General features: G+C 37.2%; 1 protein-coding gene and 1 long non-coding RNA gene across 5 annotated transcripts; one reads left to right on the forward strand and one right to left on the reverse strand.

The window, feature by feature from the left end:
• Positions 1 to 224: 224 nt before the first annotated feature.
• LOC140856400 (disease resistance protein RGA2-like) lies at positions 225 to 5560 on the reverse strand. Its single transcript, XM_073253573.1, is given in 10 exon segments — positions 225 to 601; positions 951 to 3017; positions 3305 to 3505; positions 3508 to 3590; positions 3623 to 3694; positions 3696 to 3840; positions 3843 to 3942; positions 3944 to 3976; positions 3978 to 4141; positions 4144 to 5560. Coding segments are annotated over 9 exon segments (3777 nt in total). The 5' UTR covers positions 5228 to 5560; the 3' UTR covers positions 225 to 601; positions 951 to 1122.
• On the forward strand, positions 2521 to 8720 carry LOC140856402 (uncharacterized). 4 transcript variants are annotated; one of them, XR_012139565.1, is made up of 3 exons: positions 2521 to 2754; positions 2824 to 2951; positions 8613 to 8720. It is a non-coding gene; the product is annotated as an uncharacterized lncRNA (long non-coding RNA). The 4 variants fall into 4 exon arrangements; XR_012139567.1 differs by having other exon boundaries at positions 8623 to 8720; XR_012139564.1 differs by lacking the exon at positions 8613 to 8720 and adding an exon at positions 6087 to 6459.
• The last annotated feature ends 5925 nt before the right edge of the window (positions 8721 to 14645 follow it).

Below are 14645 nucleotides of genomic sequence, written 5' to 3' on the forward strand. Positions count from 1 at the left end.
CAACTAATAATGCAACATGGTTTGAAAGTGATACAATATAATCCGGATGTTATATAATAAATAAATATGAAAGAAAATTGAGTGTATTGTTGTTCATGAAACAATACACCGATTACAGCAAAAGATCAAACAATTTATGGAATCCATTCATTCTCAGAACACAATTCAAGGAACAATGGGAATTCTTGTTTGAGAAAATGATAAATGATAAAGCAAAAGACAAGAGACATCAAAAATCTTAGATGACATTCTAACAATATAATTCTAGTGAAACCGTACATGAGTACACTATAAAAAGAAAAGGTAGAAGAAAAAAAAAAACCGTGACATTGTTATAATAACGATAATAGACAGCACATTTCGGAAGACCAAATAAATATAAATAGAAGCAAATATGGGTATCTTTGTTTATGAATTGAAAGCAAGCACTCTGATGCTTTTTGACTCCTTCCTTTTAGCATCATCTCTCTGGAGGCTATAAAAGATTTGCAAGCGCTAAATTAAGCTCCGCAAGGCTTTAAAAGTGGATCGGCACAATCATCAAGCTCCTTAAAGGTAACAATGATGGAGCTCCTTGAACCAGAGTACAATCTAGGAAGATCTGTCCATGGGCAAATAAAGGAGAACTAAATTAGAGATTCCATAACGTAGTAAAATTGTATGAACCTTCTAATCACTCTCACAGATTTTGTATAAAATGGTAAAATATATGAGAACAAGGAAGCGATCCAGTTGGTATATATTTGGATAAATCTAACAATTTTCAAACAAAATGGCAACAGTCATATTGGATCTTAAAATGTGCATTTTAAGTTAAATTTGCATATAAAGAAATGGAGAAAAAAAAAAAAAAGAACGAAGCAACAAATAGGATCCAACTTAATTCTGGACAAATGCTGACGTTCTTTTTTAGGAAGAGAGAAAACTAATATAATTCAAAAGGAGAATACCTTCCACTTCTCTCCTCTGTACCAGATACCACCGATTTCTGATAACAAACAATAAGTGCAAAAATGGAGAACAATTTTGTAGAAAAAAGATTAAAAAATAAAGAAAGGAGAGCAAAAAGAAAAGTGACACACCAGAAAAGGTAGTTTGCCTGTGAATGGGATTGTTAGCACCTCAGCTATGACCCGTGCAGCGTGCAAACCCAAATCGATCAAGAAATTTTGCAGCGAAGGTGCGTCTTTCATTCATTTCTTCTCTATTTTCTTCCTCTGGCCAGATGATGATTTCTTGGATGTGAGCAATCTTGTGCCAGTCCTCGCCTGTCTCCCTCTTGCATCGCCTCACTAGCTGGGGACAGCCTCTAATGATCAAGTATTGGAGTGCGGTTAGGTGTTGCAAGCCATCTGGCAGCATTGCCAGTTGGGGCAGGTTGGAGATTTCCAGGGCTTGGAGTGCGGTGAGATGTCGTAGGCCATCTGGCAAGATTTTCAGCTGGGGCAGGTTGGAGATATTCAGCTGTCGGAGTGCGGTGAGGTGTCGTAGGCCATCTGGCAGCATCGTCGGCTGGGGCAGGTTGGAGATAACCAATGTTTGGAGTGCGGTGAGGTATCGTAGGCCATCTGGCAGCATTGCTAGCTGGGGCAGGTTGGAGATAACCAATGTTTGGAGTGCGGCGAGGTGTCGTAGGCAATCTGGCAGCATTGCTAGCTGGGGCAGGTTGGAGATAACCAATGTTTGGAGTGCGGCGAGGTGTCGTAGGACATCTGGCAGCATTTTCAGCTGGGGCAGGTTGGAGATACGCAGCTCTTGGAGTGTGGTGAGATGTTGCAGGTTATCTGGTAGCATTTTCAGCTGGGGCAGGTTGGAGATACGCAGCTCTTGGAGTGTGGTGAGAGGTTGCAGGTTATCTGGTAGCATTGCTAGGTTGGGACAATCCTTTATTCGTAGATGTCGGAGTGAGGTTAGGCCTCCTACCCACTCTGGCAAAGAAGTCAACATGCCGGCTTCTTTTATCCTTAAATATTCAAGGGTAGGGAAATAGGGGGTGGGCTGCTGTTGCTTCCTTCCTCCTCCCTCCAGACTTCTTAGATTTCTGTTTCTCACTAAATCAAGGGTTTGGAGTGAGGGCAGGTACATAATATCCTCCGGCAAACATGTTAGCTCATCACATTCTTCAATTCGTAGCTTTTCCAAGGCGGTGAGGTATTGCAGCCCATCCCACCCCCCAGATGATGATGATATTCCACAGCTGTTAATAGACAGGGATGTGAGTTTGGACCACCCTGCAAGGCTCCCTGCTGATAATAGCATCTCATTGCTGCTTGTTATTTCAAAAATCTCCACAGAGCATAGGATACATGGCTGCACGGCTAATTTGGGGCATGATTCTATCCTCAACTTGGTAAGGCGAGGGCATGATTCTGCATGCCATTTTTCCAAATCGGGCATGTCTTCTAAAGTCAAATTCTCTAGTGACGGGAATGTGATGCCGCCACCATCCCCATAAAACTCTTCTCCGATTCTCCTCACGGCATGCATTTTACGCAATTTCAATTTCCTTAATGAGGGCCATGGACCAAGTGGAAGATGTTCACACCTCTTGAGATCCCCCATCGTAAGCTCAACTATATTTGGGAAAGAAGGTGACATCCAATTGGGTAATCTGGTGCCTATATAAGAATAGATTTCCAACTTCTCCAGATTATGGTGAGGTTGGAGCCTTTCAAATACACCCTCTGCCACTTCCACTTCAGTAGATGATGGTTCATGTTCCTCACCCCCACCTTTGTTCCACTCAAGTCTCAGGTAATTCAATCTCGTCTTTGCCCTCAGGTTTGCTTGCATGGCTTCATCTGGATCTTTCACATGATGCAGATTCTTAATTTCCAAGCTACCACGAATAGAGTTCAGATGTTGCAGCTCCGCGATGGTGCATCCATTCTCCTGAGCAACAATGAACATCGGCAATGTCTCAAGGTTACCCAACCGGCCCAAGCCACGAGGTATGCAATCCAAATTGTCACAGCCTCTTATATCTAGGTGTCTGAGGTTGCCTAGATTACTTATACCTTCAGGCAATTCTTTTAGCATCCAGCAATAGGAAAGATTCAATGTCTGCAAACTGGAAAGTCTGGTGATCGAGGTAGGTAACGTTGTAATCTGAAACACGATGATATATCCATATATCTAAGGTTGCATAGGTTACCTATACCTTCAGGCAATTCTTTTTAGCATATTGCAATTTGGGAGATTCAATGTCTGCAAATTGGAAAGTCTGGTGATTGAGGAGGTAATGTTGTAATATTAGGACAGCATGATATATCCATATATCTAAGGTTGCACAGGTTACCTATACCTTCAGGCAATTCTTTTAGCATACTGCAATCTCGAAGATTCAATGTCTGCAAATTGTAAAGTTTGGTGATCAAGGTAGGCAATGTTGAAATCTGAGCTGGCGATAAGTCAATGAATCGTAGATGCTTTAATCTGCTTATTCTATTAGACAACTTCGCAATTCCACTGGAATTTAAGCCCAATGCACGTAACTGGGTGAAAGTTTTGTTGCAATGAAGATAAATTCATCCACATCAACGTTACTACGATATTCTGCCTTTAACAAAAAAAGCGATCTCAATTTTTGGCTTCATAAGTTGTCTTGAAATCAATTGATGACCCAGAAGAATATGGTATCGATAGATAACGACATTCAAGTGAAATGCTCTTCATACCCCCTGCATGACTAAGCTTCATCCTTTGTGATGGAACATGCAAGATCATGGACTAAATCATGCATCTTACAAGTCCCTCGATTATTGTACTTATCCATTTGGACATCTTGAAAGAATGATCTCGACAACAAATTATCAAAGTATTGCTTGCCAATTCTGTCAGATTTTGAGAAGTACCTGATGTATCTATGAGTCCTTCAGCCATCCACAATTGAATCAATCTCTCGATTTCAATTTCATGATTTTTCTGGAACACAGAACAGTACCGTGAAACACCGCTTCAAGTGAGAAGGTAAATGATTCATAACTTAACTTTAGTACATGGAGAATTCCAGCTTCGCCTATGGGTAACCCTCCTACTTCAAAATCTTTACAGATAGCTGACCACTCCTGTACCTTTGTGTAAGAGTTCATCAGACTTCCAAGAGCTTTTGCTGCTAAAGGCAGACCTCCACACTTTTTATGATCTCCCATCCAATTTTCTCCAATTCTCCGGTTATCTCTTCCCTCTCAGACCTAAATGCCCTTTGCTTGAAACAGACACCAGCAATCCTCATCTTGCACCCTTGCAATCGATGTACTGAGACGGTTCCGATTGTAGATGCACCAGAAACAGCAGTTTCAATGCGTGTTGTTACTATGATCTTGCTTCCTAATTTGGCATGTATGAACAAAGGTTTTAGTTGTTCCCACTCCGGATTCCTTATGTTCCATAAATCATCTAAAACCAAAAGAAATCTTTTTGTTCTCAATTTTTCATCCAAGAAAGTTGACATGGTTTGCAAGTTTGAGAAAATGCTCTGCTCCCCTTTAAGTTGTTCAATCATTGCCCGCAAGACCATTTTCCCGTCAAAAGTTTCACCCACACACACCCACATTCGAAGCTCAAATTGCTCCTTAATCCTCTCATTGTTGTAGACTAATTGAGCAAGGGTTGTCTTTCCAATTCCACCAAGGCCAACTATTGTAAGGATGGAGATATTTTTGTCATTATCTCTGTCAACTAAGAACTCCATGACCTGTTTTTCATCTTCATCTCGTCCATAAATTTTTGGTTCGCTCACCAATGAGGTGGTCTCACGGTCCACAGGTCTATCTGAGTCAGATTTGATCACCATCAAATCAAAATCCTTGTTCTCCTTTGCAATTTCATCAAATCTCTCCCTAATTTCACTTATCTTGCCACCAATTTTATATCGAAATGCGATTGGATTGTTTGAGGAAAAGAAGTCACGCACCTTTCCAGTCATGCGGTCATATCTCTCCATTCTTCGCCGCAGTGCTTCAGTTTGGAACTCATCCACCACATCGTCAGCATCTAAAGCTGCATCTTTGAGTTTCTTCAACCAACTTTGCAGAGCTTTGTTGGTGATAGATTTCTTCTCTGCATCATCAAGCACGTTCTGGATCGTTGATAACTTGCTCTGCAACTTCTCCATGTCGGTGTAGACGCTCCTCGCCAGTCCCAGATCCTTCCATAGCCCAGAGGCCAACTTCTCCACCACCATTTCGACAGCAGCACCGGCAGCTGTTACTGCTAATTCTGCCATGATTCTAGAGGATGATTGGAGAACCAATTAAAGCTACGATCTCTGAGGTCAAGCTTTGGTGAATTAATGGGGAATATGGACAGACACCTGGGTTCAGATTGTATCTTCGGCGCAAAAGAATGATTCACCTTCTTTCATGACATCCATCGTTGGATTGCCCAACAGCCACTTTGAGATCTGTACAAGCAGCCGATGGAAGAGGGAGGTTGGTATTGCGAAAGAAGGTGAATCATTCCTTCGTCCGAAGATGAGGAAGAAGCTTGGCACGCGGTGGACTCTGCCGGGCGAGAAATTGCCAAGACAATAAGCCGAGGATAACGCCAAAGAGCCTGGTAATCTTTTAATGTCTAAAAGACCGATGATGGACTTGCCATTTCATTTATTTATTTATTTCGTTTCCTTTGAGGCCTTGGACGGCAGAAGTGGAGCCCCTGCCAACGAGGATGGCAATGGCTCCCAACCGGCAGTGGCTCATCTTTCATTTATTTTATTTATTTATTTATTGTATTTTTATCTTAAAAAAGTGACCTTGGAGTCGTGATACCGGGATGGATCACATGGATGCTGCATCTACCAAATTTGAATAATGGCGAGGAAGAAGCTTTGCAAGTGATGGACTGAGCTAGGCGAGAAAAATGCCAAGGCAACAGACGAAGCATAATGCCAAATAGCAAAGAAAAGAATAAGAAACAAAATGGTTTAGTATCAGTTAAAGGTAGATAATCTTGTATGGTTCTTTTTTTTCGTGGGCGGTGTTGGAAATAAATACATACGGAGCACATGAGAGATAGGTGATGATAGGCTGAAAGTAGATTGGAATCATGTAAATGTTTATTGTCATTTTTTTTTTTGATGATAGATACAAGTGAATGTTGTCAGAAAAGGCTACTAAATGGATAGAGGCCAACTTCTTCACCACCATTTCGACAACAGGACTGGCAGCTGTTACTGCTAATTCAGCCATGATTTTGACGGATGGTTGGAGTAACAGATCGGAGAACTAACAAAAGCTTTGATCTTCTTTACTGAGGTCTTGATTCAAATAAATGGAGACTTGTATGTGGTGGTTCAATCGTCCAACACCAATAATTGAGAGGAAGTGGCGAGGACCTCTCAGAAAAAAACATGTGACAGGAGGAAGCCAGGAGAAGAATTATTGGAGAGAAAAAGTGGGGGACGTGCTATTGGTGGATCTCTGGGGCAATATTTTGGAGACAGCTGGTTTGATGGTGATGGAGTACTAGGTCTTGGAGCCGGACAACCAGGCGCTCAATGGAATCGATGAAGTACAATGCAAGTAGAAATGTGTGGGCCATGGAGCATTTTTGCTATTTCAAGTTGCACTTTAAACACACTAAGATATTCTTTAGCGGAAAACACTGAAAGTATTCCGACAAGAATTTAGGTTTCATTTGATAGCTCACAATCTATTCAGATTGTAATTTAATGTGATAATTTAGATTATTATTTTGATATATTTTTAAGCAACGTTTCAGATTGCTTCATAGAAAACAATCTGAATTATCTTGAGAAAAGATGGCTATCTAAATTATCACTTCTTTGATAATATTATAATAAAATTTTAAATAAAATTATCTCTCAAAAAATTATACAAAATCTATTGTCCAACTCTCTCTCTCTCTCTCTCCACCCCCTCCGTGTGTGCCTCCAGGCTCCTCCATCTTCCTTTGCTTGTACCTTAGAGTTGGATATGCAATCTTGCTTTTGGGATCATCATGGGCTTTGCAAATCTATTTTGTGGGTATGCTAATCATTCTAGTTTTTTAATCCATATCAAGTGCTTTTCTTGATAAAAAAATATTTTAATTCATTCAAAATCAAAAAATTGAGAAACTGTCCTCTGCAACAAGCTTTATGTGGGAATTATTGGAAGTAGCTGTGCACTATACCTGATGCCCAGAACTCATCATTCTTTGAAATCCGACGGCCAAAGCATTGCACCAAAAAAAGCATTTCACAATGGAGACCCATGCGACAAGAGGATTGGGGCAATTTGGAATGATAATGCCATACATAGCGCATCCTATTGTAAGGAACCAATTCTAAGATTTTCTTGGCACCGATTTGAGCCCAAAAACATTTTTTGCCCAGTCTCATCATTTTGCAAGATGGACCTCTAATTTCAATATTGCGTAGAAGGATTTAATTGCAGGAACAATGGTAGAAGAAAAAAAAAAGCTACTATGAGGATTTATATATGCAAAAGATATTTTCAAGAGACATATGAGGAAAAAATTGCAATATATTACAAAATTTGTAATATGTATGTAAAATTTATTAGTAAAATATATTTAATACAAATAGAAATAGATCCCATCTAAATTAGTCCATTCTAAATAAAATTTCATGGAACTTAATTTTAAACATTTACTCTTGCATGGGATAGAATTTCTACTACTTTCTTTGACAAGGATGAATATGCAATTAATGTTCAATTGGCATACTACCTATTTGACAACATCAAAAAGCAGCCTAAAGTCTATTTGGTTGCCTATCTCAAGCTCAAGAAAAAATTTCTAGACCTCTAAGGATAATGGCAAACTAGAAAAATTGAGAAAATGGGTTTTCTCAAATTTAACCAAAAAGAAATCTAGAAATTAGATTCTTTTCCTGTTCTTTTTATTAATTTAGATAGTTCCTTTTATATTAATTTAGGTAGAACCAAGTTAATGTAATTAAATTGTTGGGTGAATAAAGAACTATGGACTGGTTTGGTTTGCGGAAAAAAGGGGAGAAGTATGGTCAATGGAAACATAGAAAATGACTGCATGTTTGGTTGATATTTTCAAAATAAGAGAGAGAGAAAGTAGTATATTTAGATTTTTTTTTCAAATATAGCTCTATTCAAAGGAGAGAGATGGGTAAAGATGATTGATCTTCTTTTACGAGCCTAATGTTTAGTGGGTCTTGATGCTTTGAGATTAGTACATGGAGTTTAACGTTGCACAAGTGAATGGAGCAAATCTGACTCTAGGCACTCATCCATATTTAGATTTTTTTTACTTTTGATCTTATCTTGGTTTGTTGAGAGAAAGGAGGAGAAATCAGCCTTCCTCTATCCTCATGCAAGTCCTCGAGGCCCTCCTCCATTTTGGTAAACTTATATTTCAGTATCCGTTTAAATTCTATGTATGTTGGATAATGCTTAACGTAGAACATTAGTTATTTGGGTACAGACTTCTACACATTTATTCTGTTCTTGGTCATTGGCAAGTTAGACAAACTTGCAGTGGAGCACCGTTAGCCAAACTCATATACTGGATTAACATAGAATAATACAATGTACCTTGGAATGTAATTAAAAAAAAAATCACAATCTGTTTTATTCTGGTGATATGATGCCATTGTTGTGAACCATGTACAGTGTTTTGCAGTACTTCGGCAAATAACAAACACAAAAATAAGATAGTGAAGGTGCAAAGCTTAGGACACGTGCCAAATCAAAGTGAAGAAGGGAAGAAGAATCGCAAAGCAAATTTTCAAATCAAGAGGGACATAATAGAGTAATCATGAAGATTTAAATTATGAAGGACATTATGGTTGACTGGATAACTTAAGGATGCACCATTTCGCAAGGTTCCCTCGTGCCATCACTAGCGAAAACAGCAGCACCATATGGAGAACCCCTCCGATGTCATCCATCTTGAACAGACCTACTCCGAAAGTGTAACTGATGGGAGCATATAACATCCCATGGGGGGTTTACTGGGTGATTGCAGTCTATCTGTAAAAATAAAAATAGAGGTATAATTTAGCTGCTGACGATATCAACTTCCCCAAAATTTTCAAAAAAAAAAAAAAGAGAAAAGAAAAAGAAGCTATAGCTCATGGAGCAAGTAATGGATCTCCTTCAGATGTTGGAGTTATATAGTTTAACCCAATTTTGAGAAAGGTTCGAAGTTTTTTTTAAGCACCAACAACAGTTGATGGAATCAAAACCACAATTAAAAATGTCGCCTTTAAAGATAAGAACATACAATATGTGCAGTACTAAATGTCAGAAATTTGTTAAGCCCTTTCACAATTAAGCAATTTAGCATTAATAATTAGCAAATAGCTCATCCACTTGATCTTGGAGGCTCGCAATTAACTCCTCTGTTCTACATAACTTAGCAACATTCACAAGAGCCAAGATAGAGCAGTCTTGGAAAGCCAGAAGACAGGTAATTTTATGTTTGGCATTCCAAATTATCTCTTTTTTTCCCTGTAATTTTCAGAAAACCAACAAGCAGCTCAAAATCAAGGTTTTCAATGGACAGATCCTCATTTTTATTAAAAAAAAATAGATATGCAGAGAAACAGAACCTTGCCGAGACCATCGAGTTTTCTCAGCATAAATGCATCAAATCTCAATGGACTCAGAGTTTCTTTTAAGAAGCTGAAAACAGAAAATCCTAATATATTCTTATAGTGAAATGGATTTTCTTTTTATAAACATATGTATATTATTGCCATCATATAGCAATTTTTTGACTAAATCTTCCAACAATATGTAATAATCATATGATTCCACTAAACAAATCATATTTTATAAAAAATAATGGATAGACAGAGAAGAAAATCTTTAGTAGACTACTCACCAGATGTTTCATCAGAGATGTGTGAAAATCAATAGACTCATACCTCCTAGAAAAGTAAGAACACCAAATTCAAAAATGTTGTTATGGGTGATCATTATAAACAAATAATAAATTATTGCCATCCATAATTCTTTGCTCGATATCTTCAAACGAATGTAAAATGACCATGTGATTTCAAAATTAATCCAGCCAATTCAACCACAACTACATAAGAACTAATTTAACAGAAATCTTTATGCAAGAGCGGATCAATCCTACACAAAATATAAGCAATGGAAGTACCACATGCTCTTTCTAAGAAATAAGCCAAGATCTGTTTTTGCCTTCAAACATTCATTTAGTGAGCCAAATATTGTTCCCTGACCTTTGATCATCCCCACTTGCATCAATTTACCAAAGCTAGGCACCTAAGAGACACTGCATAGTAGAGGCCATCAGGACCAAATATGATCCTACATGCTAGGCTTTAAGGTGGGTACTGTTTATGCATTGGGAACCTCAAGCCAGCATCAAGCTCAGATAGCCACCAGCCACATGCCAAGATACGAGCCCATAGGGCCCATGCCAAGGAAATCCTTGTGTTGACCTTAGAATAAAGAGAAAGATATTAATGTGTTGTGTTGAATATATTCGATGATTTTGGAATGCTAAACTTATATAGTTGAAAATCATGATATTTTTTTAATTTCGATGATAATTGTCTGAGTATTATAAATTTTGGACTTATCAAAGAAAGTTAATTAGGGTATGATCTAAGAAAAATTACATCATATGAGAGAGAAATTTTTTTGAGCATTGAACCTATAAGAGATCATATATGAAACTCAATTTTAGATGAAAATATACTTGAATTTTTATTATAAGAATATGAGATACACATCTTGGTGAAATCTTTGGTTATTCAAAATATCATATTTGGATATGATTTCTTGATCTTTCAAGTTGCATTGAATTTCAAGTCAAAAATTTATTTTTCTAAGTGGATCAAAGTTATTTTGATATTGTTGTTAAATTGAAGAAGAAAATTTATTTTGTCAGAGTATGATATATAGGTTATGATAAATCTTTAAAAATTTATATTTTCATCTTTGGATTAAATTTCTTTTTTTTTTTCTTGTGATTATTGAAGATAGTGGACTGTAATTCAAATCAAAATTTAGATTTCTGAGCTAATCTAAGGTATCTTGTTATTGTTAAATTTTGAATGACTTATATAAGGGATAAGATTTTGTATGGATTTATCGATTAATATTAAGGGTTGTGATGAAGAGAGCTCTACAAGAAATAACTAAGTTGATTCTATTTACAGAGATGTTGACTTTAGTTCTTCTAGTTTGTTTGAGTTGGAGTTAATTTTTTTTTTTTAAAAAAATTGATTTAAAAATTATCTAAATGATTATAAAGTAAATCTAAGATAAACTCTGATTAATTCTAGACATATTGGATTCTTGAGGAGTGGGGAAGCTTATGTAATAAGTTCAAACATAGAAGGTGGATGAAGATTTAATTTTATTATGCTATGCCTAAGGGATAGTAATGACAAGGAAACTTAAATTTTATCCTAAGTTTTATAAAATTTAAAGATTGGATCTATTTTTGATTGATCTAACATACAAGGATATTCTTATCTTTTGATAAATTTATATAATTTGGTAAGTTAAGATCAGAGTGCGCAGCAAAAGTATGATGGTTTAAATTAATTAGAAATATTAATTCTGTAAATCAAAAGATATTATGGAATATATTAGTTGTAAATAAGGAAGGATTTTATTGATAATGAAAGGATGCTACAGATTTTGACCTAATTTGATCATAGCCAGGTAATTTTTGTCAGTAGGTTATTTCATTGCAGATAATACCAAGAAGAATCCTAGACATCTCAAGTTTATTGTTAATAGCTTGATAATTCTGTTATTAGTGCAAACCTAGAATGTCTTGACACAGATCTCATTTTTTTTGAGATTTATTATTGTTACTCGAATTGATGTAGAAGGTTGAGGTTTTTCTAAGATGGCAGTCTAGTTGTTAAATTTGTTGGAAGGTCAAGAGAAGAAAGAAATCGATGATTGTGAAGAGTGCCCGATGTTTGGCCTTTCTTTATTTTCTATTATAGGTAGTCTGAGATAATTATAAATTCTGAGTGGAATATATTGGATAAAAAATTTTATTATGTTAATACAAACTCAAAATGTTACTATTTTCAATATAAAAGAAATAGATTTGAGATTTCAAATAATTTTATTATATCAAGATCAAAATATATATATATATATATGTATATATATATATAATAAAATGTAAGATATTATTGGAAGCGTGAGAATGACATGAAGAATATATATATTTTAAAATATATACCTCAAATAATACAACTTAATTTCGAGGACGAAATTATTTTAAGGAGGGGAGAATGTCACGGTCCAGCCCATAGGGCTCTTGGGCCTGACAAAATCTGGAGAGCCCAAAACAGAGCCCGACGGGAGGAGGAGGAAGACTCCTAACCGGAGTCTTCTTCCCCTCCGACCCTGATGAAATCGGATCCATGGAGTCTGGCTTAGGGTAGGATAGCTCCCCTATAAAATCTTTCTTCCCTCCCTTAAGACTCTCCACCGACGATCTTTGAGCTTGATCTCTTGATTTCTTCCGTTGAAGCTGTGACCTCTCGTACTCGTGCTCGCTGGAAATTGAAGACGACGACGCTGCTGAAGCTTGAGGTAAGCCATTCTCCTCCTTCCTCTCTTCCTTTCTCTCCTTCCCATGGCTTTGTAGACTCCTCGCCGGCTGTCGGGATCGTCAAAAATTCTATGAAACATGAAACTCCTGTTCGGTCGGAACCTTTTCCTCTCTTTTTCGGCCACCGACACCATCGGTTGCGGTGTCTCATCCCCGAGACCGGACCCTCATCTCTCTCTCTTCTTTTGAGTGCTTGGCCACTGGCGACCGGCCAATGGTCGGAAATCATGAAGAAAGGGGATGGGTCCCTTGTTTTTCGAGAAAAAAAAAAAAAAAGAAAAAACTTCGTCGATCGAACCTCGCTGTCGGTTGGCCTTGCTCCATTGCTATCGACCGAACGCCACCCACCTCATCGGAGCCCGGGTCACTGGGGGGGACCTTGTCTGTCTTCCCCTGTTTCGACCCAAAAGAGGGTCGTGGGAAGAAGAAGGAAAAGAAAAAGAAAAAGAAAAAGAAAAGGAAAAGGAAAAAGAAAAAAAAAAGAAAAGAAAAAAAATTGAAAAAAAAGAAGAAAGAAAGAATTTTCTCTCTCTCCTCTTCCTCTTTTCTCTCTTTCCTCTCTCCTCTCTCTACCTTCTCTCTCTAGATTCTCTCTCAATTTTCTCTCTCTAGACCTTTCTCTCTCTTTATAGATTTTGTCTCCCTAAGGTCTTTCTCTCCTTCTCTGATTGCATCACAGATCCTAGGATAACTTGAGATAAAGTATGATGACCTAAGATTGCTCCGAAATTCATGCAGTAGATTAGATTTCGATCCGATCCATATTCAAAATTGATAACATCAATCATAGTTAATTCATATTAAGTCATCCTGATAGAATCTCTGATGATCTCAATCATGATTGCCTCATCTGAAGGATACGAAGATTCTCTCTTCACTTTCTCTCTCTAAAATTTTCTCTCTCTTCATGGATTTTCTCTCTCTAGAAGTCTTGTGGACCAATGGAAGATCCAGATACTCAGACAAATCTTGATTTTGGGTAATCCTAGTAAAAATTCTGGATTTGTGTTATTAAGATTGATTATCGATAATTTCTCTATATATGATTTTTATATTTGATCAGGGTCATGAAGAGATACGATTGTTTACATAAGATATCGAGTGAAATATCTTGTTAGAAAAATTTATAAATCAAAGAAAAACATTGATTTCTATGCTTGAATCAGTTACCGATAAAGGTAAGAATTTTTGTACATGATCACTATTATATATGCTATTTTACCGTTGATCTTGCATCATTAGTTTTGCATTGTCGGATTTGAGATCGATAAATTTATTATATCTGATATACTGTTATTTGATTTTGAACATGAGTATGTTATGTCAATATATATGTATCAGAGATTGATGGGATAATTATATGGATATGACATATCTAAATTGATCATAATGTAAGTCGGAATTGATTTGATGAAATTAACACATAATGATTAAATAAAAAAGAGAGATATGGTATGAACTAGCCTTGTCATGTGGAACAGCCTACCAAGAGCTTATGCCTGGGACAGCCCGCTAGGAGCTTATGCCTGGGACAGCCCCTACTGGCTTATAGGTGGATCAGCCGGCCAGGAGCTCATGCTTGGGACAGCCCGTCAGGAGCTTATACCTGGGACAGCCTCTCACGGACTTTCGTACGTGGGATAACCGGCCAGGAGCTCATCCTGGGATAGCTTTGAAATATTTTTAAGTGAAAATTGATTCGGACGATGACTAAGGTATAGATTTGGTTAGTTCAGAGCCAGAAAGATAAGATTAAAAATCATGTGATTATGAAAAGAAAAATGAAAGATAAGACATGAAATAATTGTTGAACAAAAGTGTTTCACCTGTTAATATATGATGATGCATCTCTTTTGACAAGACAGATAATTTATAGATATTTGAATTATTCTGGACATTGAACATGGGATTTTATGTTTTATTGTTTATTCTTATTTTCAGATTATATTATTATATCGGTGTGATATGAGAATTCTTACTGGACTGTAAAGCTCATACCCCTCCATTTCTTTTTCTTCTCAGAGTTACAGGACGCTCATGATTGGCTATAGCTTGAATTTATGGGTGAGCAGATGGATAGATAG

The sequence above is a fragment of the Elaeis guineensis genome, chromosome 3, assembly GCF_000442705.2.
Source record: "Elaeis guineensis isolate ETL-2024a chromosome 3, EG11, whole genome shotgun sequence".
NCBI lineage: Eukaryota > Viridiplantae > Streptophyta > Magnoliopsida > Arecales > Arecaceae > Elaeis > Elaeis guineensis.